The 21695-nt window shown below is 46.6% G+C and overlaps 1 protein-coding gene across 1 annotated transcript in view; it reads right to left on the bottom strand.

The window, feature by feature from the left end:
* The window catches only part of DBE1 (debranching enzyme 1), a 202859-nt gene that overhangs the window by 156093 nt on the left and 25071 nt on the right, over nucleotides 1-21695 (bottom strand). Inside the window, exons 3-4 of the mRNA XM_087394489.1 lie at nucleotides 20776-20874; nucleotides 6480-6575 (exon numbers count right to left, since the gene is read on the bottom strand). Of these exons, the coding sequence (XP_087250615.1) occupies nucleotides 6480-6575; nucleotides 20776-20874 (195 nt within the window). The remainder of the gene's footprint in view (nucleotides 1-6479; nucleotides 6576-20775; nucleotides 20875-21695) is intronic.

Below are 21695 nucleotides of genomic sequence, written 5' to 3' on the forward strand. Positions count from 1 at the left end.
ACTCGCATACATTTCAATTACAGCCACTAATACTTATTACGGCCACTTTGAAATAGATCCACCAAAGCCAAGCACATACTGAAACAATATTCAGGAGCTAGATTGCAACTGAATGCAACACCAGATTGGCCCCAAAATGTTGGCTCCCCTTTCGGTATTTCCTTAATTTATTCACAATACAACAAGGTCACTACCTTGCACTTATCCAGAACCAGCCAACTGAATCTTATCCTGGCAGGCATTCAACAACCTGCAACACAAGCCAATCCCTAGCTTACAAAGGCACCCAGCCTCAATGCATAATTCGATAGCACAAGGCATCCAAAAATCCAGCACATATCCAAGTGCATAATCCATGGCCAAACCGGCAACCATAAGCAAAACAAACTCTCTGGCAAGATGACATCCAAATCAGCAGGTATTCTCTGGCAAGCTGCTCTACGAATCCACGTAAACAAACTAGGCATTGTCCAGCAACAAACCCTCTGGCACATAAAGTTTTGCACACAACCCAGAGCTGTTTCCAACAACTAGCCTCAGCGACACAGCTCTACCCAGGCTATTACCCGTGCCAATCCTTTGCTGCCCAGCTGTGGATATTATAGCTGACCAGAATACAGAAGGAGACCCTCCATGTACAAACTGGTAGTGAATTCCATACACTGAAACCTTGCTGTCCAAAGCTGACACACAGCCCTAGGCCTAGCAACCAACTTGCAGGTTTAGAGAAAAACATGAGAGAAAGATTCCATCCCACAAGGGCTCACCCTTGTACTTTGCTTCACTACCAATTTCCACTGTCCAAGCCAATCATTGGCTACAACCTGCATCCAATTCCCTAGCACCCAACTGCCAAGCAAGGCTAAGGCATTTCCACCATCTGTGTCCAATTGTGTGTGGCATTGCGTTCCACAAGTCCAAACAAATGCTCAAATGGCCTCAAGGCATAAAAAAAGCAAACGCAAAAACTCCTCTGACTCCTTCCCAGGCACACTCTCTATAATGGAGTGTCTTTTCACAACCCGAAGGGCATAGAGAGAACTTCAAACAACAAACTGCACAAAGTGGCGTCAAAGCAGGAAGAAAAACTTAACAATGTTCCTCTGACACAAATCTAGGCACACCCTCTGTGACTGGGTGTCTGTCACGGGGACGTGAAAAGTCTAATGTAACTCAACCCGTGCATAACACGGGGTTAACCGTGGTTAAGTCAATAAATAGTTTGGCCGTGGGGGATTGGCTAGAGGAAGTGTAAACTTCCTAGAAGTTCTTAGGGGCAAATTCTAGGTGTATCCACTCGGTCCTAGGAGCAAGGAAAAGGCATTAAAGAGGGTTTTTTAAGTTGGTCCCAAGGACAACCAACGTTGTCCTTGGTCAAGTGGGTTAGGACTTTAATGCAGGGCCTTTTGTCATGCATGTGCATGCATGTTCTTCCACCACCTACCATCTCTCTCCCTCACCCTCCTGGAGCACTCCCAGCCTGCAAGGGAAGCTGGCGCTGGCTTGCACAAGGGAAGCTGGCGCTGGCTTGCACACACTCTTGCTACTGATTGTGACGATTTCTGGCTGCTCTTCCTCCTGCTGGTACACATTTCATGCTGTAGGCTGCTACATGCTTCCCAAGGCAGACCGTACGGACTGCTGTACGGCGCATTTATTGTGTTGTACGACACCTTTAAGGCAGGCCATGCGACCTGTACGGACCTGAGGCAAGCAGCTCGAGTCATCTATACGGACATCGCCAGAAATCAAGGAGGGCAACAAGAAAAGATATAATCGAAGATGCTTCTGCCGTGCACAAAGCCTATCTACGTGTCATGATTTAGATCTAGAAGAAGGGGCTGCAAACACAAGCTAATTGCTTTAGCCAGGATTTTGTAGAAAGTGTCCAAAAGAGTGATTGGCCTCCTTCTCCAACCTCCCTTTGTAATAAGATGAATGAGACCCTCTGTAAGTAAGTCGGGCATAGAACAAGAGTCCCAAACTCCTTGTAAGGCTAAGGTAACACGGTCCCAATCTTATCCCAAAAAGCAATAAAAAAGGAGGGTGTAAGCCCATCTGAGCCTGGGCACCTATACACCTAGATGAGTCCAAGAACCTACCCTTATGAAGGGCAAGAAGTGCAGTCCTGAACTCTGTATTTGTGAAGGGTGCATCAAGTGAAGCACCCCTCACATTATGAAAAGACAAGGCATCTAACATTTCGAGTTTCTCCAAAAGCAAAAGACTACCAAAGTTTACATGCCCAAACTTGGCATGCCACAATAGATTCTACATGGAAGAGGTGGATGTAGAAGCTGAATATGCAGTTTGTGCTCTTTCATCATATGCACCAAGCTGAAAAAGACCACAATAGAGTGTGGCTGCTAACACCAATGCTTCCATGTCCTAATCCGTACACTTGTCATTCTCAAAGATGACCTGAAATCCTCGTCTAATGAATGAGGAGATAGACAACAAGTTCTTCTTTATCCACAAGGCATACAAAGCATCATGGATGCGAAGATCCAAGCCATCAACGGCTGTAGGTAAAATCTTACCAATCCCTCTAGTTGGATAAGAAGAGTTGTTGGCACACGATACCATGTTGCCAACAAGAGCACATGACAACATGTCAAAATAAGTCCTTCCTAGACGTGATACAAAATTTGCTGAGGCATCATCCTTTCATGCATTTGTGGCTCAAGAGCCTGTAATAGCCATACCAGACTCTTTCTTCTTCTCTTTTGCAATCCTCTTCGAGCACTCATTGATGTTGTGACTTAACTTTTTGCAATAATGGTATTTGCCCTTTTTCTTGGGCTTATTTGCATCCTTCTTGTCCTTTCTAGTGGGATGACCAACAACATGTTTGGGTTGATATTCGCCTCTACCCTTATCTTTCGCAAAAAAAGTTTGCTCTCCACCATGTGCATTCACTAACATGTTCTTTCTAGTCTGCTCTCTTGCAGCAAAAGTTCCCCCAACTCCTAGAGGAGAGGGTTGTGATTTCCTCTCATAGACAACTTGAGCGATGTATAAAGAGAAAGATATGACTCCGACCATGGAGTTCACTGTAGTAGATACAAGATATGAATCTCGTACGACTTCATCAATATTAAGAAGTTGCTCATGCAAGTCCTGAATCTTTGTGACATGATCTGCGACATTGAATCTCCTTCATTCATATGCACCAAATCAAGCTCTCTTCTCAAAAATAAGACTCTTGCCTCATTATGAGCCTGATACATTGCTTCTAAAGTGTCCCAAGCATGCTTAGAAGTCCAGCAGGACCAAATGTGAGATATAATTAACCTCTTCATTGAAAGTGAAATCAAAGACAAAGCATGTGCATCGTGTGTATCCCACCTTTTTGCTCTAGCGTGATACCAACATGTGCTTATGGTTGGGCCTGTTGCCCATGCCCTGCACCATGACCACCCCCTTGCTATGGAGGAGTGCCTCGTGCAATGGGACAGGAACAGACATTGTCACCAATGACCAATCCCAAGGTCCTTTAGCAAACAAGAGATTTCTAACCATAAAGCTCCACGGAGAATAGTTGGTGCCATCCAACTTATCCTCCTGGGCAAGCATACCAAAACATCATACGTATTCTGAGCCATCTCAACCAAATGTACAAATATGACAAGCTCTGACAATTTCACAACTCTGAACACAATGCACAACCAGCTGAATGTTCACTTTCAAAGCCAATGCTTGGCTTGAGGATGCACCTCAAAAATCTGTCCCACTCTTCATCTGCTGCCATCCTCTCCTACCTCGAGACTGCTGCCGACAAGCTTCCACATCTCCTCATCCTCTGCTGCGCATACACCTCCAAATCTACAGCTAGATGAGCTCCTTTTCTTTATCATGTTGCTATTCCAGATAGCCTGAAGGTTCCTTCCTCAGAGCATGCTGTTTTCAGCCATTTCCAGGGCAGCTCCAGCCCTTCATCATCTTCGTCATCATCCAGCTACACAGAGAACTGCGTTTCGCTCCCTCTGCTGCTATCTTTTCTACCGTTTCTCTACATGGTATCATCTTTCTGATTCGCCTCAGCCACGGTCCTTGAGACATGATGGCTTGAGGTTCTTGTATTCAGTTTTTCATATTACCGACAGGCACTATGTTTTCTGAGTTCCGTTCTTCAGTTGTGTCTGAGTATCGTCTATTTTTTGATCGCTCCACTGCAAACCCTATCGTTTCTCTATACACGGTTCAAGATGGCCTTCTCTCATCCGCTTTCCTTTCATCTCTGTATTTTGCATTGTGGGCTGAGATATGCCCCACGGGCTTTCTCTACCATAAGCTTGGAACAGACTACATATGCGACACATGCGTCTATTCTAAGTGTGAATTTTATCTAGCATTGGAGGTTTGATTGTTATTAAATGATTGATATTTATTCATTAGGAAATTATGGTGTAAACAGAGAGCTCGAAAATGTGGAGCACAGCTGAAATGAGATTGCAAGAATCAAGTACAAGAGAGCTGTCAACATGACAAAATCTCAAACCCTAGGATGAGTCTAGGGTGAGTCAAAACTGACTGTACCACTAACTCAACCAACTAACTATGGCTAGGGGGGAAAACTTAGAAGGAAAAAATACCCCTAACCCTCCTAACAAATATATTGGTCATTGCCTTAAATGTTACAATATTTCCAACAGGAAATTCTTTCGTGTGAGGTGGAGAGAAAGCTGAGAAGAAGGAAAGGCTATGAGCAGAGTTTTTGAAATCTTTCAAAGGTAAAGCTATGGTAAAATCTTTTCATCTGGAAAATTGGGGGCTGCCAGTGCTTTAAGGGCATGGTTTTCTTTAATTTTGTTGCAGGTGGTTTCAATCGACTATGGGACTTGGAACAGTACAAAATTGACTCGTGGGAAATTGTGAAGGGCCTTCCATATTGTCAAAGGTTGAATACATATTTCCTCTTTAATATTTAATGCATAGCTCTTTCTTAAGTTTTAGATTCTTTAGAAATAAAAGCTTCTTTCTCTCTCTTAGTTAGCTCCTTTCCTCAGGGAAAATATGAATTTTTCCTTGAATAATTGATTTGTTAGAAGAATCTCAATTTACTGTAACAGACCCTAGAAATCATTAATACTTATTTAAATTGTATATTTCGTTCTTACAGCAAAGTCCAACAATCAAGATGATTTGGAAATGCAGAAAGAGCAAGAAGATATCATGATTGCAGAACTCAAAGCGGAAGTTCCACAACTTGGAGTCACGATTATCCTTGTTAATGCTAATCACTCAGTTGCATGACATGCTTTGGAATCCCTATTTCATCCCCGAGATGTTTGGCAAGGAGAAAAATGAGAAACATGTGAAGCATGTCGAGAGGTGGTCGAATAGATGGAAAAGTCATTTTGACTTGGACAACTTTAATGACCAAAGGAGATTAACCACCATGCAAGGGTATTTGAAGGGCAAAGTGTCAAAGTCATTCTTATGTGGAAGCACTTAAATTACTCAATAAACTTAAAAGTTCAAACAGCCATTATTTTGAGAACACCCACACACATATCATTCAAATTTCACACAAAGGATCGGGGAGAGAGGGAAAAATAGCCCAGCACCCTATGGCGTGTGAATGAGGCTGGACTAATCCCAGGTATATTTCTTTATTATAATGATGCTCTTTCCTATGAATGAAAAATGGGAGAACTCAATACATAAAGCTGTAGGAAATTGTAGAAAAAGTAACCATGGCATCCCTTGGTGAAAACCAGGCGAAAAGAGACCCTAGATCAGGTTAGACTAAACACTGCATGCGGCAGCATTCAAAAGTTTCATGGTTTTACTATGAACAGTTCACCGAGTCCTTAATCCAAAGCACCACTACTTCTCAGCTGCAGATGATAGATCAACGTGGTGTGAAATGGACGCTTTCTTGCTTAAAATACAGCATGCCATCATAGTTTCCATCAATCCAATCAAAAAAATAATCTTCTTCCAGAAATAAGAAACCTTGATTAACGTTTGAGCACCTTCCATGAAATCCGATATCAATGCTCAAGCAGAACAGAGCAATGCTACAACAATATCAGACCTGCAATGTTGATTAAGCTAAAGCTCAAGAAAAGAAACCAAACAACTGAGCTGTTATAAAGCATGAAAAGACTATGGCATACAACATTCCCACTTTCTGGCAAACTTAACTCAAATCGCATGTCAAAGTCTTCAGCAAGCATGAGAAGCTAAGAAACTTTACAAGATATAGACATACTTTTGTATTGAAAAAAATCTGGAAAGCATTGAGCACAAAGCGGGGGAAATAAATCATCTCTTCAAAATCTTTGAGTAATGCTGTAGGGAACATTGTTACAAACTGTATCTATAAAGGTGGGCATGTAGGCTATCAAGTTTAGTAGATGTAGAACATACAAGCTGCAAACATTGCAGCTTGTACAATGGATGTAGCTGCATGGAACAACCTGGCTCAGAGAAAATACAATCATAGAAAAGGATACCATTAAAAAGCTTACCCATTTCATAATCAGAAGCTCGTTTCCCTGAATTGATGAAGAGACCTCTATGCTCACTCTATAGCAAGAGTCTATTTTACTGACCACTACTCTCACCTGCCACAGATATGAATATCAGAAGGCTGTTTCAAACTATAGAAAGGGCTCAGCTCTTGTACAATGCATGTAATTTTCTCACCTTGGGCCTTTCAGATGTCCAACTTCCTCATTATTCAATACATACAATGATCAATACATGCAATGATCATTCCTAACAATGACTTGTATCCACACTTTCTTTGAACTCCATTCCAGGAATGAATCCCATAAATGTTTTCCCTAAAACGTATCAAATTAAATTTCCCAAGCTCACTAATCCGCATTTCAACAATTGATGACTCCATCAGCAAAAGAGCCATTGCTTATTAACGGTTTAAAAGAATCAAGAGCTGTTGCTTTACTCTTCCATCAGCAAATAAAACAGAACAAGAACACTGCACATGCATGATAACTGGTCCAAAGTTGACAAAGTATTCCATAGATGTACTTGACTGTAGACAACAAGAACATTGCGCTCCCTAATACAGAGATTGGCATCTGACACTTTTTTCATTCTGCAGTCTCTATGCCATTGGTACTAGTAAAAATTGAAAGTCTAAGAAAATTATCTAGAATACACAAAGGAGGCAAATATTCATTTTGATCTTGTTTCTTCCACTTTCTTGAAAAAAGTTCATTATCAAGAGACAGGACTCCTCTAAGGTGGTCGTTCCCTACATTGGGAGTAGCCTCTTGCAGTCCTTGAGCTGCCTGAGCAGGCTTTGGAAAGAAAATAAACTTGCATCTAGGTAAGAGCCTGCTGTAAGGAATGATAGTTTTTAATTATATGGGTGGTTTGGGGTCTCTATAGATCTGTCTCCAACTTTTGAGACCGAGGGACTGTTGAACTGAGAAAAACACAGATGCAAAAAAATAATGGCAACCATCTGTCATCTTCATTCTCCTGAATGTGAGAAAAAGAAAGATGGAAAGAAAGATGTATTAAAGAAAGAAAGCTGTCCTCAGAAGATCAAAGTGATCTGTAGGACACATAAGGCATTCCATACATGAAATGAGGAGTGCATGAAGCGCCTCCAAAGTTGTTAAAAAACTTAAATACTGATATAGTGGGGCAAAAACAACATGAGCTAAACTTCATTAGATCAGTTTAAACTGAGAGTCTTGGGCATGAAATCCCTGATAAATGCTCTTCTGACAGCTCATTTGCCAGGTTCTGCGGCTTTCTCTTGAAGTTGGTTTAGAGTGAATTCCTCTGCTATCCAGATCTTTGTGCTTTTGAGTTTGCGATTTTGTCTTAGAACCCTCATCTTCGTTGTCTTACTCATAAAACAGAGTTAATACTCCACCAATTTTTTGTGCTATAGCATTATTGGATCTTGCTTTGTGCTCTCTGCGATTGCTTTATGAATATCAACTTACTTCACTTTGTTGTCTACCTCTACTATCATTCTTTTTAATTGACTTCATCTACGTAGTGATGATTTTTTAATCTGTAGACATTCACTGTGATGGAGGGCTAGTATTATACTTGTTCACTACCTCCTGTACTACTTTTCTTTACTTGTGCTCTCCAATCAACTAATTCTTTTTTCCATTCCTTGAGGATGAATCTTCAAGTTTTGGTTCCCTTCTATTGTGAAAACATTTGTTCTTGAATGTCCAAGGTAGCCATAAAACCATGGTATATGGAATAAAGGCAGCCACAGACAGGTAAGATTTGTACTAACAGTGAGTGTATCTGTGTTAGAGCAGATACAAATGCAGATATTGTCTTCCATTGAGTCTCTATGTTAATGTTTTGCCAAGTACATTCACTCCCCCAGCCTCACAATCTAATCCCCAAAACAATAGGCATGGGTTGACAGGCTTGAGAGGCTGAAGAGTTTCTTCCATGACCTTAGAAAGAACAAAAGATAGTTTATTAAAAGTCTTTGAAAGACCAAAGGGTCTATGAGGCTGAAAGAACTTTACAGCTGAAAGGGTGGAGCCTCTAAGAGGGCATCAACACCCATGACGAATACAGAATACCCATAAAGACACCAATATACAAAGAGAAGTCTTTGAGCTCATGGAGAAGGTGAGAGCTGGCAGCACTATATGATCATCTAGAAGCTGGCTGAGGGGTCAGCCTAAGAGGGGATCGACGATGTATGAGGCTACACTGGCATAAAGCCTGTGATAGAGCGCTGATGGCTATCAGTAGTATGTGTGGTCCCTTGTGGTCTCATAGCTATGGCCCTACATCGAACAAGTGCCACTATTAGTCCCGTCGGCATGGAGGGAAGGTCCCCAAGTCTAATCTATGCCTCAACTACTAATGAGTCTGATGTGTCTCTCGCCCTAGTCCTGTTGAGCTTTGCTGGTCTGTGCTGTCTCCCTAAAAAAACTCAGTGATCATGCTTTGGTTGGAGTTTGGCTGTACAGACTATCGACCTCAGTTCTCATAGTATATAGGGCCTCTAAAAGCGAAGTGCTCCTCCGACTCGATCTCTTGCATATCACATAAAGTGCAGATTTTGTGACCCTCTTTAGGTGCACCCTTAGCCCGCCACTCTCAATGCAAAGTCAATCTGATGAAATGCGGAACTACCCAATCGATATCCTCAAGAAGTGGGGGAGAAGGATCTGCACGTATCCTAGCGGGTAAATGAAGCCCTTTGCTGAAATCCGCAAGCAATGGTCTCTGTAGAAGCTGAGCTTCAAAGGAAGCTCGCTAGGTGCCAACTAGGTTCTGAATGTGTGTATATGTAAGAGATCCTCCTAGATTACTTGATTCACCTAGTGATACGTGAGTGGGACGGAGGGGGGCCTCAATGATGTACTTAAAAGGGATAATTTGTCAATCTATCTATGTGGAGCCCCAGACTCTCAACAAGCTTCATGTATGTGCATACCAATACCTCTGGTCACCCTCAGCTGCCAAAGCCATAGATGAAGATAGGGACAACCAAGGTCGCCTATGTCTCCTTGTAGTGCAAGAGCCATAGTCCCTGACGCGGTAGAGGCGTGATAACCGGGAATGTTGCGCCAAGCTGTAGTGGAGATGCTCTGAACTCAGCCCGGACTCTCTCTTGTGGGACTGCAGGCTTACTGCGGATCATCTATGAAAGCAAGAGAACTTGGAGCCTCTCCATTCAAGTCCATTCAAAGGGGAGATCAGCATCTATGGAGGATGGTTTTCTTCAACAAGTGCATGAAGAGCACTTGAGGTTGCCAAGCATCTCTGATCTGGGTAGAACAGGAGATTGGATAGGGGTCCGAAACCATCCCTGAAGAGGCAATGATAGCAGCGACCTCTGATCTCATAGTACACGGAGCATTTGAAAGCGAAATGCTCCTCTGGCTCGATCTCCTGTTGATTGCATAGGGTGCAGATGCAACCCTCTCTAGGTATGCCCTCCACCCCACTACTCTCAATAAGGAGTTGGTGTGATGAAATGCAGAACTGTCCGATCGATATCCTTAAGGAGTGAGGGGAGGTGTACCCGTGTATATCCTGGTGCAGATTAATGAAGCCCTCTGCAGAAATTTGCAAGCAGCGCGGTCTCTATAAAAGCTGAGCTCCACAAGGGGCTCCCGAGGCGCGAATCAAGTCCTAAATGTGTGTAAGTGTAAGAAATCCTCTCGGATGACCTGGTTCACCTTGTGATATGCAAGCAGGATGGACAAGGCCTCGACGTTGTGATGGAAGGGAGGTAACCTGTCTATGGAGCCCCAGGCTTTCAAAGGTGCGTGCATACCAACACGTCTTGTAACCCTCTTCCACCAGCGCCATGGATGAGGACAAGGCCAACCAAGAAAGCCTACGCCCTATGGTGCAGGAACAATACTGCCCAATGCAGCGGAGGTACGTGATAATCTTCCTTTTGCCATTTCCCCTTCTCCTGTTCCCTTTGTTTTGCTTGGCAGAAAATATTTCCTTGCTGAAATTTATGGAAGGGGCAAGGGCGTACAGCCCTTTATGCCTCCCATTGCCTGAGTGGGAATGACTTGATGACCTGCTGGACTAAAGGGCGCTCCTTCCACAGTAACCTTTTGGTGTGGAATGGTGCACTTGTTTGTTTTGCAGGTCCTTTGCAGGTCTATGGGGTGTTGGAGGAGGCGCAGCAGAGGTACAAGGCCAATATGTCAAATCAGATAGCCTTGATAAGCCCAGGGGAAATGCACCCTTCGCAAGGCAATCAAGAAGGGCCCTATGTTGTGTCTAAGTTGTCCTGCGACAACAGCCAATGGTGGGCGCAACAGCAAGAAAGTGTCGGCAACCTGAGCTCCCACCTCCTTCCGCCTCAGCCTCCTCCCTCTAGCCTCCTCTCCGCCTCACCTTCCCCCTCCCCCTTCCACCTCCCTCCCACATCCTCTCCACCCCACCTCCTTCTGCTTCCTTCCTCCTCCTACCTCGCCTCCTTCCGCCTGCAGGCCGCCCCTCCCTGCCTTCCTCCGCCCACCCCGCCTCCTCCCTCCTGCAGCCCCCGCCTCCATCCCGCTCCTCCTCGCTCCCTTCTGTTGTCTTCCCGCTTCTTCTCGCCCTCTCCTTCCGCTCCCTCCTTCCACCCCCTTGCCCCCTTCCTCCTCCCCGCCTCCTCCCACCTCCCCGCCTCCTTCCCTCCTCCACCCCGCCCTCATCTGCCTCTCTCCCCTCCGCCCTCTCCTCACCCCCACCTCGCCTCTTCTCTGCCTCCAACCCCGCTCCACCTCAGACCCTCCACGTCCACCTCACCTCCCATTCATCCCCTCTTAGCCCCCTCTTTGCCTCCCTCCTCTTCGAGGGCTCTCCCTCTCCTTTGGCAGCAACCTATAGGGGTGTATAGCATTGTGCCCGTTCCCCCGCAGATGGCCCTTGGGCTTTTTCCTTCCTTTCCTCTGGGCAGCGGTGAGCGTTTTGTTTGTCTTGGAGAAAGATTTTCTTGGTGGTGACCCTTGGTCTGGCCAGGGGGGCTCTATGGCAGCACCCTCAAATCCCACAGCCGTTAAGATTCTTCTTTCCCCAACCAACAAAAGCATGCAGTTCGGTCACTTCAGGACAAGGTAGTAGTGGGCAGAATAGTTGGTCTCACACCCACGAGACAAGTGAGAGACTGGCTTCACGCGAGTCTAGCACTAGAAGGGGAGGGTACCACATTCAAGAGGTCACCATCTATGGAAGAGGCGTTTTCCTCATCCAGCTGAGCTCTCCTGCTACTGCCTTGACACTCGTGGAGCAGAGCCCCATCCCTTGGCCCGCATCTGGTGTACCTCTTACCTTGGTACCATGGCTTCACAGTGGAGAACATGAACACCACACACCATGTTCCCCAATTCCCAGTCACGCTCTGCTTCCGGGGGCTTCCAAAGAAATACAGAGCCATCCTTCCCTCCATCGGCAGAGCATTTGGCACGGTGCTAGAGTCCCTGCGAGATTCGGCAGCTTCAGTGGTAGCAGAAAAGATGGGGTCCCCACGACCAGATTGGGAGCCCAGAGTCCCTCCCAGAGTTGATCCTCCTCAAGACCCTCGAGGGGGGTACACTCCGCCAGAGAGTGGAGATCTCCAGTTAGCTAGGCCAATGTCTTCATTGCAAGCAGATGGGCCATCTAGCCCACAATTGCCCTCGTGATCGAGGGCGAACTCCTCCCCTCCCACCCCTGCAGGATAGGTAGAGTCAGCATGCCAGAGCCCAACACCCCCTTAGATAGGAGCGGCAGGAGTCCTAGACCCCTTGAGTGTCACCTTTAGAGGGAGACTGGACCCAGGTGGGGAAAAAGAAAAAGAAACGAAGTAAATTGGCTCGAAAGCACCACAGGCAACGGGCTAGATGCAGGGGGAGAGAGAGCAGGTTGAAAGGCACCCGCGGAGGAGCAGATGAAGGGGCCCTTGGTTGGAGACCCTTCCCCCCCAGTAGCAAGGGCCACGGCTCAACCAGTTGATCCTCCATCAATGGAGGTACAATGGCCACAGTCGCCCTTGCGTCAACAGGGTGCCTCAAGAGCTCCAGACGTTGCGATGGCAAAAGTTGTGGAGGGTAGCCCAACAACGGTTGAGGAGAAGGGGATTCAGAGCCCAGGTGTGCCTGTTCAGCGGGGTGCCTGTGACTGCCCCTATTTCCTCCCGCCCCCCTCCTTGTCGGATCCCCTCTCCCTCTCCACACTCTCCCCCTCCTCCCGAGCTCCCCCTTCCCCCTCCTCCCCCCCTCGCTACTCCTGCTATGGTCATCCTCACCACCCGCCCCCCTCCCCCCGCCTCCCCCCCTCCCTTCGCCCCGGCCTCCCCCTCCATAGAAGCTTCTTCAGCTTCCCCACCCCTCTCACCCCCCTATCAGACTTGCCCCGGCTCCCCTGTTAGTAGGCAAGGGCACGACCACTTCCCGCTCCGCTTCCTCGTCTCAGCGACCTGTCCCCCTCCCTTGGCAAACCTCCCACTCCGAGGGGGCTTCAAAGGGAAGGGGCTCGTCCTCCCAATCAGCAACTCCCATTCTTCAGCCTAGGCACCCTCTCCCGATAGATTTTTGGAGATTGGGACCTTGGAACTACTTGGAGATCCCGGACTCTTACCCTCTACCACTGGAGGTGACGCTCATGATCTTGCAGCTCCAGAAAGGGGGTTTGATCAGCGTAGTGGGCTCCCAGACACATCCAGTTTGGAGATTCCAGTTTGCCTCCACAGGTTGTGGAACAGGCACCCACCCACACGCGAGCCTTGTTTCCTGATTGCCCATCCTCATGAGTTGGACCATAGTGAGTTGGAACATGCATGGGCTTCACAACCGTGCACATAGTCAACCGCAGTATCTGATCCTTCGGCAAGAGCTGCAGAGGGCAGTGGTAGGGCGAGTAGTAGACTTCCTTTTGATACAGGAGCACATGTTCTCAGCATCAGACATCAGACAACGACACCACCTTCTTCTCGGGAGAGGCCAGGAGGTGTGGTCTCCCGCCTTAGGACGGAGTGGAGGGGTATGCATCTCAATCTTCCAAGTGGTGGCCCCAGAGATATTTGATCAAGGTGAGCTTATCCTAGGGCGGGCAGTTTGGATGGAAGAGTCCAAGATTGGGATCCTGGATGTGTATGCCCCAGCATGCAGCAGCACAAGCCGGCCTTTTGGAGGTGGCTGACAGAGTGTCTGCCAGATGTTGACTCCTGGATCGTTGGAGGAGACTTCAACAACCTTGAGTTTCGAGAGGATAAGCAGGGTGGTGCTTCCTTTTCTAAGATGCCAACAACAGAGCGGAGCACATGGGAGCAGTTCATCTTGACGATCAGCGGCAGAGACCCATGGCGAGAGCCAGAGTTCAATAGGATACCTAGCAGCAGCCTCTTCTCATTCGGCCAGAGGAGACAGATGTTAGACCACTCTCCAGTAGTACTCTACCTAGAGCAGCCCCGCCAGGGTCTTCCCCAAAAGGGGGTCCGCATTCCAGAGGACCTCCTGCAGGATGAGGAGGTTCAGCAGGTTATGGCAGAGATTTGGCAGTAACCAGAGACAGCACCTTGCGAGGGCTGGGCTTCATGGGTGGCAGTTGCGATTCATAAGGAGCAATGAGGAGTTGCAGTCTCACGTCCTTAGATGGAGGAGGGCTCTTCAGGAGCCTTGAGCGTGCATTGCGATGAGACCTCACCTCCATAGAGAGGCTCGGGGAGCAGGACCCAAGATCCTAGTGGCTTAGAGACAGATATGAGAGCCCGTGCCTAGAGCTCCAAGACATGGAGGTTCGGCAGGCTGAGTTCTCCTACCACTCCACCCGGGCCCATTGGGTACAACAGGGGGAAAGGATGACGAAGCAGTTCTTTCAAACCACTGGGCCTCGATCGGCAGGCACACAGTTACAGCGTCTATGGGATCCAAAGGGCATTATGCACACCGATCCACAGGAGATTCGAGAGCTGACCACGGTTTTCTCCAGCCAGCTCTTTCAGGCAAAGAGGGTGACTCCAGCTTGCCTTGTGGCCCGTGAGCTGGTTTGGGACCACATGCCGACGGTAGTCTCGTAGGAGTTGTGTAGGAATCTGGAGGAGCCTTTCACGAATGAGGAACTCTGGGAAGCCCTCAAGGCCCTCCTGTGCCAGAAGTGTCATGGTGAAGATGGATTTGACTCCGGTCTTCTTCCGAAACTTCTGGGAGATCATTTCCACCCCTTTCCGCTTAGCCTACCAAGAAATCTTTGACACGGGCTCCCTTCCTCAATCCTTAAGCAAGGGGCGGATTTGTTTGATCCCGAAAGGGAGAGATAGGTCAAACATTCACAGTGGAGACCCTGCTTGACACCGCATACAAGATCCTTGTTAAGGTCTTGAGTTTGCGGTTGCGGCCTCATCTCACTTACATCATCCATGACACAGACCGGCTTTGTTCAGGAGTGCAATATCCTGGACAACATTTTCACTTTCTCCACCCACATTTGCTCCAACCACGGGCCTATGGGCAAGCCTCCATGGGCGGCCATCCAGAAGAAGTAGGAGATCTTCCTCGGCCACAAACTGGACCATAGATGCGTCCAAAACGTGGAACGGACCTCCTGGGGCACCCTCTAGGCCACCCAATGCCTCTCTCTTGAGGGGTTCCAAGTCAAAGAGTCCATCTGAAGCCTCCTGCCAATCTGAGTGGTATAGGAAAAGAAAGGCACCTGCTTGGCGAGGCTTGCCTTGAAGGCCAAAACCACTCTCCCAGATCCCACTGGACCTCCCAAAGCCAGAGGCGCCATCCGGCTTTGGGATGTTGGGAGGATCGATGTGCCACTCGTTCCCCAAACGGCCCACAACTCTGATCAATTGCCAATGAATTCCATCTAGACTCCCGTCCATCTCTGGGTCTCTCTCAGTAAGTGCCTAAAGTTGGCCTCCAGGCCCTACACGGAAGAAACCCGGCTGCGTGTTGCCCCCAGTTCGAGAAAGCTGACCCAACCATCTGCTGTCCATCCACATGCAGAGTCCCTCCCACCAAGACTCAAGGATGGCTATGTTAATCTCCCTCATCCGCTTCCTTGCCCCTCGCATATGTGCTATGGCTCCAAGCCTTGCCTCTACCTCCATGGGTAATCTGCTTCATCTGCCAAAGGAGTAGGCCGGGCCACTGTGCCATTGTGCCCAACCAATGTGAGTCCGATGCCCAAGCATACATCCATTCTAATTCCTGATCTCCGGGTGCCAAATGAGGGCTGACACTCGAACTCCTCTCTGCAACAACGGGACTGAGCACGAATGAGGCCCCCTGCTAATATTTGCCATACCCTATGGAGGCTCCTCATCACAAGGGAACCCGTCCCTGTAAGGGGGCCCTCTGAAAAGATCCATCTATGTGAATGCTGCCACTGCCCTCAGTGCGTGGGGTGTTCTTGAGAAGCCCTTGTTGTAAGAGGAGATTCCAAGGCTCTGTGCCAGGGGTGAGGCCGTGCACAACCAACTTGCCCAAGAGGACTCTGCTTTGCATCTCTAGATCGATGATACCCAAGCCTCCCAATGCGTGCCGTCTGCCAAACAACCCGGGCTCTGGTATTCCTCGTACCGTCCCACTCTACCCAAAGGAAATTACGAACCAAACGTCAGAGCTGTCCAACGCACCCTCTATGTAAACACCAGTAGGAGGCAATGTACCAGGCCATGGCAAGAAGGACCTGGTTTTCCACTAAGGCACGGCCCGCTAGGGAGAGTTTGGCCGAGCTCTAGTAGAGAAACTTGCACCAGACACTCTTGAGGACCGGGGCGATTTGCTCCTCTGCTGTAATATCAATACCCACTTGGCATCCGAGGTATCTCACGGTCTAACCCTCCAACGAAAGCCAAATGCACTCCCCCACTCTTAAATCTCCTGTGTCTCCTCTAAGCTTGTGAAGAAACCGATGGATTTGGTCCAGATGATCCGTGCACTTGAGGCCTCGCAGTAGATAGCCAGGGCTCCCTTGACTCTCTCCAATAAGCTCATTGTGGTGCCCTCTACATTCAAGCATGTGTCATCTGCAAACTCTGAGTCCAGCAACTCCTCCTCTTGTCTGATTGGGAGCCTCAACCCTGTGAGGCTTGCCACCCCAATGCCTCCACCGCAAAAAGGAAAGGAAAGGGAGCTAGGGGACAGCCTTGACGGGACCGAGTGAGAGAGAGGAAAGGCCTAGCTCGTGTGTCCACCAACAAGCATTTGACTAGAGCTCCTCGCATAAAGCGCAAAGACTCCTCTAATCCATCTGTCTGAGAAACCCAACCTTTGCATAGTGCCCTCCAAGAAAGACCACTCCACCTTGTCGTAAGCCTTCTCAAAATCCAAGAGAAGGATGGCTAAAGGCTATGACTCCTCCCTAGCCCAATCCACTGCCTCCCAGGGGCAGTGCCACTGCTGTTCGGCTCGATTTTTGGAGATGATCCCTCACTGCCTTTGGAGTTTTCGCAGCGCAGTAAGGATCTGGATGGGAGCCCTCAAGATCATGACCCACATGCAGAGCTTTCAGAGGGACTACACATGGGGGATGGTGGCCTGCTGGATTGAGGGAGGTCACGCATTCCAGATTGATGAGCTCTCTCCAGCTTACCGGATATACAAGGTGAGAGCATTCAGAAGATAGAGCTCCATGAGGCGGTCCCTCCTAATATTGCGGATCCCCATTCCCCTCCAGATGATAGCGTGTGGAAGGTAGTAGCCAGTATCACGGTGTGGAACATTTGGGTTGCTCGCTATAGTCTGGTGATGGGTGAGCATCTGGTTCCACCCTCGGCTATCTTGGTCGCCATCTGGCAGGATATCATCTACAACCTGCGCTCCACTTGAGAGCAGGGGACCTCGAGCTCTAGGGCGACTGTCGCGAGGCACACATGTTTCTGCAAGGCTTGGCCTACAAGAGTTTTCTTCATATTCACTCCGCGAGGGATTCGTTGGTTGTACAGTCCCCCCACATGGCTGTTAGCCCCTGTACCAGAGATTCCCTAGGCAGTGAGCTGGGTTTCTCTGGAACAAGCTGGTTTTCTTCTTTCAGCCTTTATCCCCGGTTTTTTCCATACTCAGCACCTTCGGGGCTGCTGTTTTATATGAAAGTTTTTCAATCATTGATAAAAGGTTCCTTTCTTTGCAAAAAAAACAAAAATAGCAAGAAAGTGGCTTGCGACACCACCAAAGGGTGAAGAGGAGCAGTAGCAGTAGCGGGATGGGTAGGAGAGGCCACGGGGTAGAGCAGCAGGGGGATGAAGGGCAGGAATGAAGGATCAGCAGCGTGATAGAGAGGAGCAGAGCGAGGTGGAGAGGCAGGATGGAGAGTAGCGCTAGGGGATGGAGAGGTGAGTATAGTAGCAAAGTGGGATGGAGAGGCGGGGAGCAAGAAATCTCGATGGACAGGCGAAGACATTGGTAAGTTGATTGGTAAGATGTGGCATTCTCGTTCCAGATCCACGTTGCCCCAGCCCGAAATTTTCCCATTACAACATCAGACGTTCCCATAACTTTCTCGTTCCCTGGTAGCTATGCATTCAACGTCTTGGCATGACTTTCGCTTTTATATGGTCCACTTTCAGTTGTCAAGGAGAGGTTAGAAACTCGTGATACACTTCTTGATTCCGATTCTAGCAGAATATTTCAACACTCAAGGCCTATGATCTGGCTTAGCTGAATGCATTGTGTGAAATCTTAGATGTTGATTATGCTTTCATCTAAGTCTTATAACTGATCAATCACATTAAGTTTTCATCATGTATGCCCATTTTGGTATCTTATTTGCAATAAGTACTCTTACGCAACAAAGCATCTTGATCAACTCCTACCCAACTTTTCTATATTTTGGTTTGTCCTCCATCTTCAAAAATCATGTCCTAGGCCCCCCTTAGTGCAAACAATGAATTCTATCACACAAGAATTATTAGAGCAGGCAAGCACCACTATTGGGATGAAAGAGAGGTGCCCCTTCTCTCCTACCTCTTCAATCTCTACATCAAGGAGATGGCTTCTTTCGCGGACATCCTCGGTCGCCATGCATAACCTTAGAATAGACCCTAATACCTACTTTGCTTTACGCTAATAACATTGTGTTAATCTCTAACATAACAAAGGGGATTATAGATGCATTTAACAACTCTACAAACCTTCTGTGAGAAATGGGACATGTTAGGTCAACCTCGGCAAAACTAAGATAATAATGTCCATTAACACTTAGGCTCAAGTTTAGTCTGAAAATCACACCCTCACATAGAAACCACTTAAGATAGTCCGGTCTTAAATATACTTGGGACACATAAGCACAAGTCCCAAGTTTACCATGAAACCAACGGCACGCGCACGCTTGACGGCAAGATATGTATCTTGTCAAGATGGGAGAGACAATGCTTCTAGGCACACTTCGAGCATGTAAATACAAAATCCCTTGTTTTTTGCTCTCTCGTCCAACCAATTGAAGTGCTTTTTGGGCAACAAAGCTTAGAGAGGAAAACAGCTTTGACAAATTACAGGTCGTGATGCTCTCTCACATGATTTGGGGGAAGAGATGTACTCCACATGACATTATCTTGGCCACCGAGTTCATAGTCAGACCCTTCCACACGGATGCTTCATTCCAAATCATCAAAAATTAGATTGAGTCAGGCAATATGGCATGATAGACATGTGCAAATAGGGACTACCTTGGAGAGCTCTCTCATCATCTATGCAGTGTGCCTACATCTGAGGGGGATGAGTGTTGGTAGGCACAATTACTCTAGTCGATGCACACATGGGACCATTCACATGGAAGGTTGGGCATAAGAGAGAGCCTGCGACCTCTAAACATGGGCTCTATGCCCTCTAATTGTACAATATTCTCACCACAGCACCTTGCACGCATATCACTTACTACATTAAAAAATTGGTATTTTTTTCCAAATTACATATCCCTCCCCCTACATAGTATTATCAAGCCTGAGTGAAGCCCGAACATGGAAGGGTTTGAGGTGCATCTAGTTGTAAGTATTCCTCCCACGTGGTGCTGAATCTCCTGACCAAGGACCAAGCCATTAGCCCATTTCAGTCCAGTCCATGGCAAGAACTACTTATCCAACTAATGATCTAGGTACCGTCAAAACACAACACTAGGTCACCTTCTTTGAAGTGTCATTCCTCCAACCTTTTCTCATCTGTGTATCTAGTCTAGCTTTTTGCCGAAGTTCCTTGACCTTTGCATGAAGTAGTACAACCCATTGTGTTTCATCCAGTATTTCTAGCAGTATCAATCGACCTTCTATTTCCTCATCCTCTGTCAATTGACGTCTTGACGCAAGACGCAATACTGGTATCTCCATCTCCAGGGGCGGTATAGCTTCAATACAATATACTACTTTGAATGGAGTATGGCCCGTAGGGGTTTTGTGAGTGGTGTCATATGTTCACACTCCTCGGTCACTTTTAAGTCCCAATGGCTCTGATGTCATACAACCATCTTTCCATTGATTTATACAAGATTCCATTAGTCTCTCTACTTGCCAATTTACCGCTAGGTAGTCAATGTTTGAAGTGTAGTGCTTACGGCACGTTTGTTTCATGCATAGCTCAACAACATCGTTGATGAAATGTGAATAGACAATTTCCATAGGAATGCCAAACCTGGTGCAAATTTGTTCAAGAATTAAGTCAGAAACCACCTTACCCTTGGCTACAAGAACAGCCATGGCTTCAGCCCGCCGCTTTGTGAAATACCCAGTGGCCATCAGCAAATATTTCTTCTTTCAAGCCGTTATTGGGCAACAAAATCCACCCCCCACTTTTAAAAGGGTGTGTGGAAATGACGAGATAATGCTGCCTTAGGCTAAGATCTTTCGTAACAAAGAATTGGCAAAACTCACTTGTCTTACAATAAGCAGTTACATCCCGAACAAGGTATGCCAATAATAGCCAGCATGAAGAACCTTCTTGATGGTCAAGTTTTCTACCAAAAAAGGTGTTTGTGTGTGTATTGATCTATAAAGTCTAGTTTGTTATTCATTTGTAGCATCATGCAAGATGCAATCAATAAGGTTGACTTTTATACTTGCTGAAATTGTTTTGTACAATAAAATTTGCAAATAAAGGTCAATGCAAGAAAACCTTACCACCACCACTCTCTTGTCTATTAGGTTTCAACTATTTTCTTTATTAGAGCTCACTAAATAATTTACTTTTTTGTTTTGCAAGATTATCATAATTCAAAGTGTTGAAACATAAAAGTGTAGGTATTCTTATGGAAATCATACAAACACCAGACACAACAAATAAAATCCAATCAAGCAAGTAGTATTAGCTTTAATCAATAATCCTTATGTGAATCCAATTGAAATCTGACTTGATTAGAAGAAAGCTGTCAACTCACCTGGCTCCCATCAGTGGCATGAAAGTAATACTTTCTAGCCGTATATCCGTGGTTCTTTTCAAAGAAATCGCTCCTCAATGTGCCAACATTTGAAAGACCCTAAGGTGCACATTTCTCTTGTCAAGGACAACTCAAAATGTTTAACTGAACACGTCTCAAGAAATTAAAAATCCATACGATATTTTTAAGGCTAGCATGGCCGTAAAAGGGATCCTAGATGAAGATCACCACAATAGACTCAAATTAGCATGTCCTTTCACAAGGATAGAACGTGCAAATCAAACTAACTTTCCAATAAAGGATTACAATATTTTTTAGCATTATACTTCCAAGCTAATAGATCTTTAATGTGCAGCCCACTTGTTCCTGTAATAGAAAGCAATTACACTTTTAAAATATATACTGCCTTTAAGCACACAATACTAACAGCTTCTAGCTGAGAGAGCTCCCACCATACATCCAGCTTGCTGATATATCAACCCACCACTACCTGCTCTTAGCCCATCTCTCCTCTCGCTCCTACATTTTGGCTGCTCATTTTTCCCTCCTCTATGCTCTTCTTTGCCAACAAGAACCCCCCTGCTCTGCCTATCCTTTTTCTCTTTTCTCTGTAGTTTTAGTCAGCCCTTGTTTGCTTCTAACTCCGCCAGTATCTTCTTGCATAACATACTCACTTGCTATATTGAAACCAGCTTTCGATAAACAAAAGGGCAGTGATCTTCTTCTACTCAGTCATAAACTTCATAAATAGCCACAATGCAAGCTTCAGTCACTTAAATCACTTAGCACAACTTAGAAACAAGCTTCAACAACAACAAAGGTGAGGCTAGAATGCCCCTTCTCAATGAAAATAGTTGGCGCCCCTTACGGTATTTATTTAATGCTTCTGAATGGAAAGGCTTTACAACAAGGGTTCAACC

The sequence above is a fragment of the Dipteris shenzhenensis genome, chromosome 23 (assembly GCF_047967505.1).
Source record: "Dipteris shenzhenensis isolate YYH24624 ecotype China chromosome 23, Dip_SZ_1.0, whole genome shotgun sequence".
Taxonomy (NCBI): domain Eukaryota; kingdom Viridiplantae; phylum Streptophyta; class Polypodiopsida; order Gleicheniales; family Dipteridaceae; genus Dipteris; species Dipteris shenzhenensis.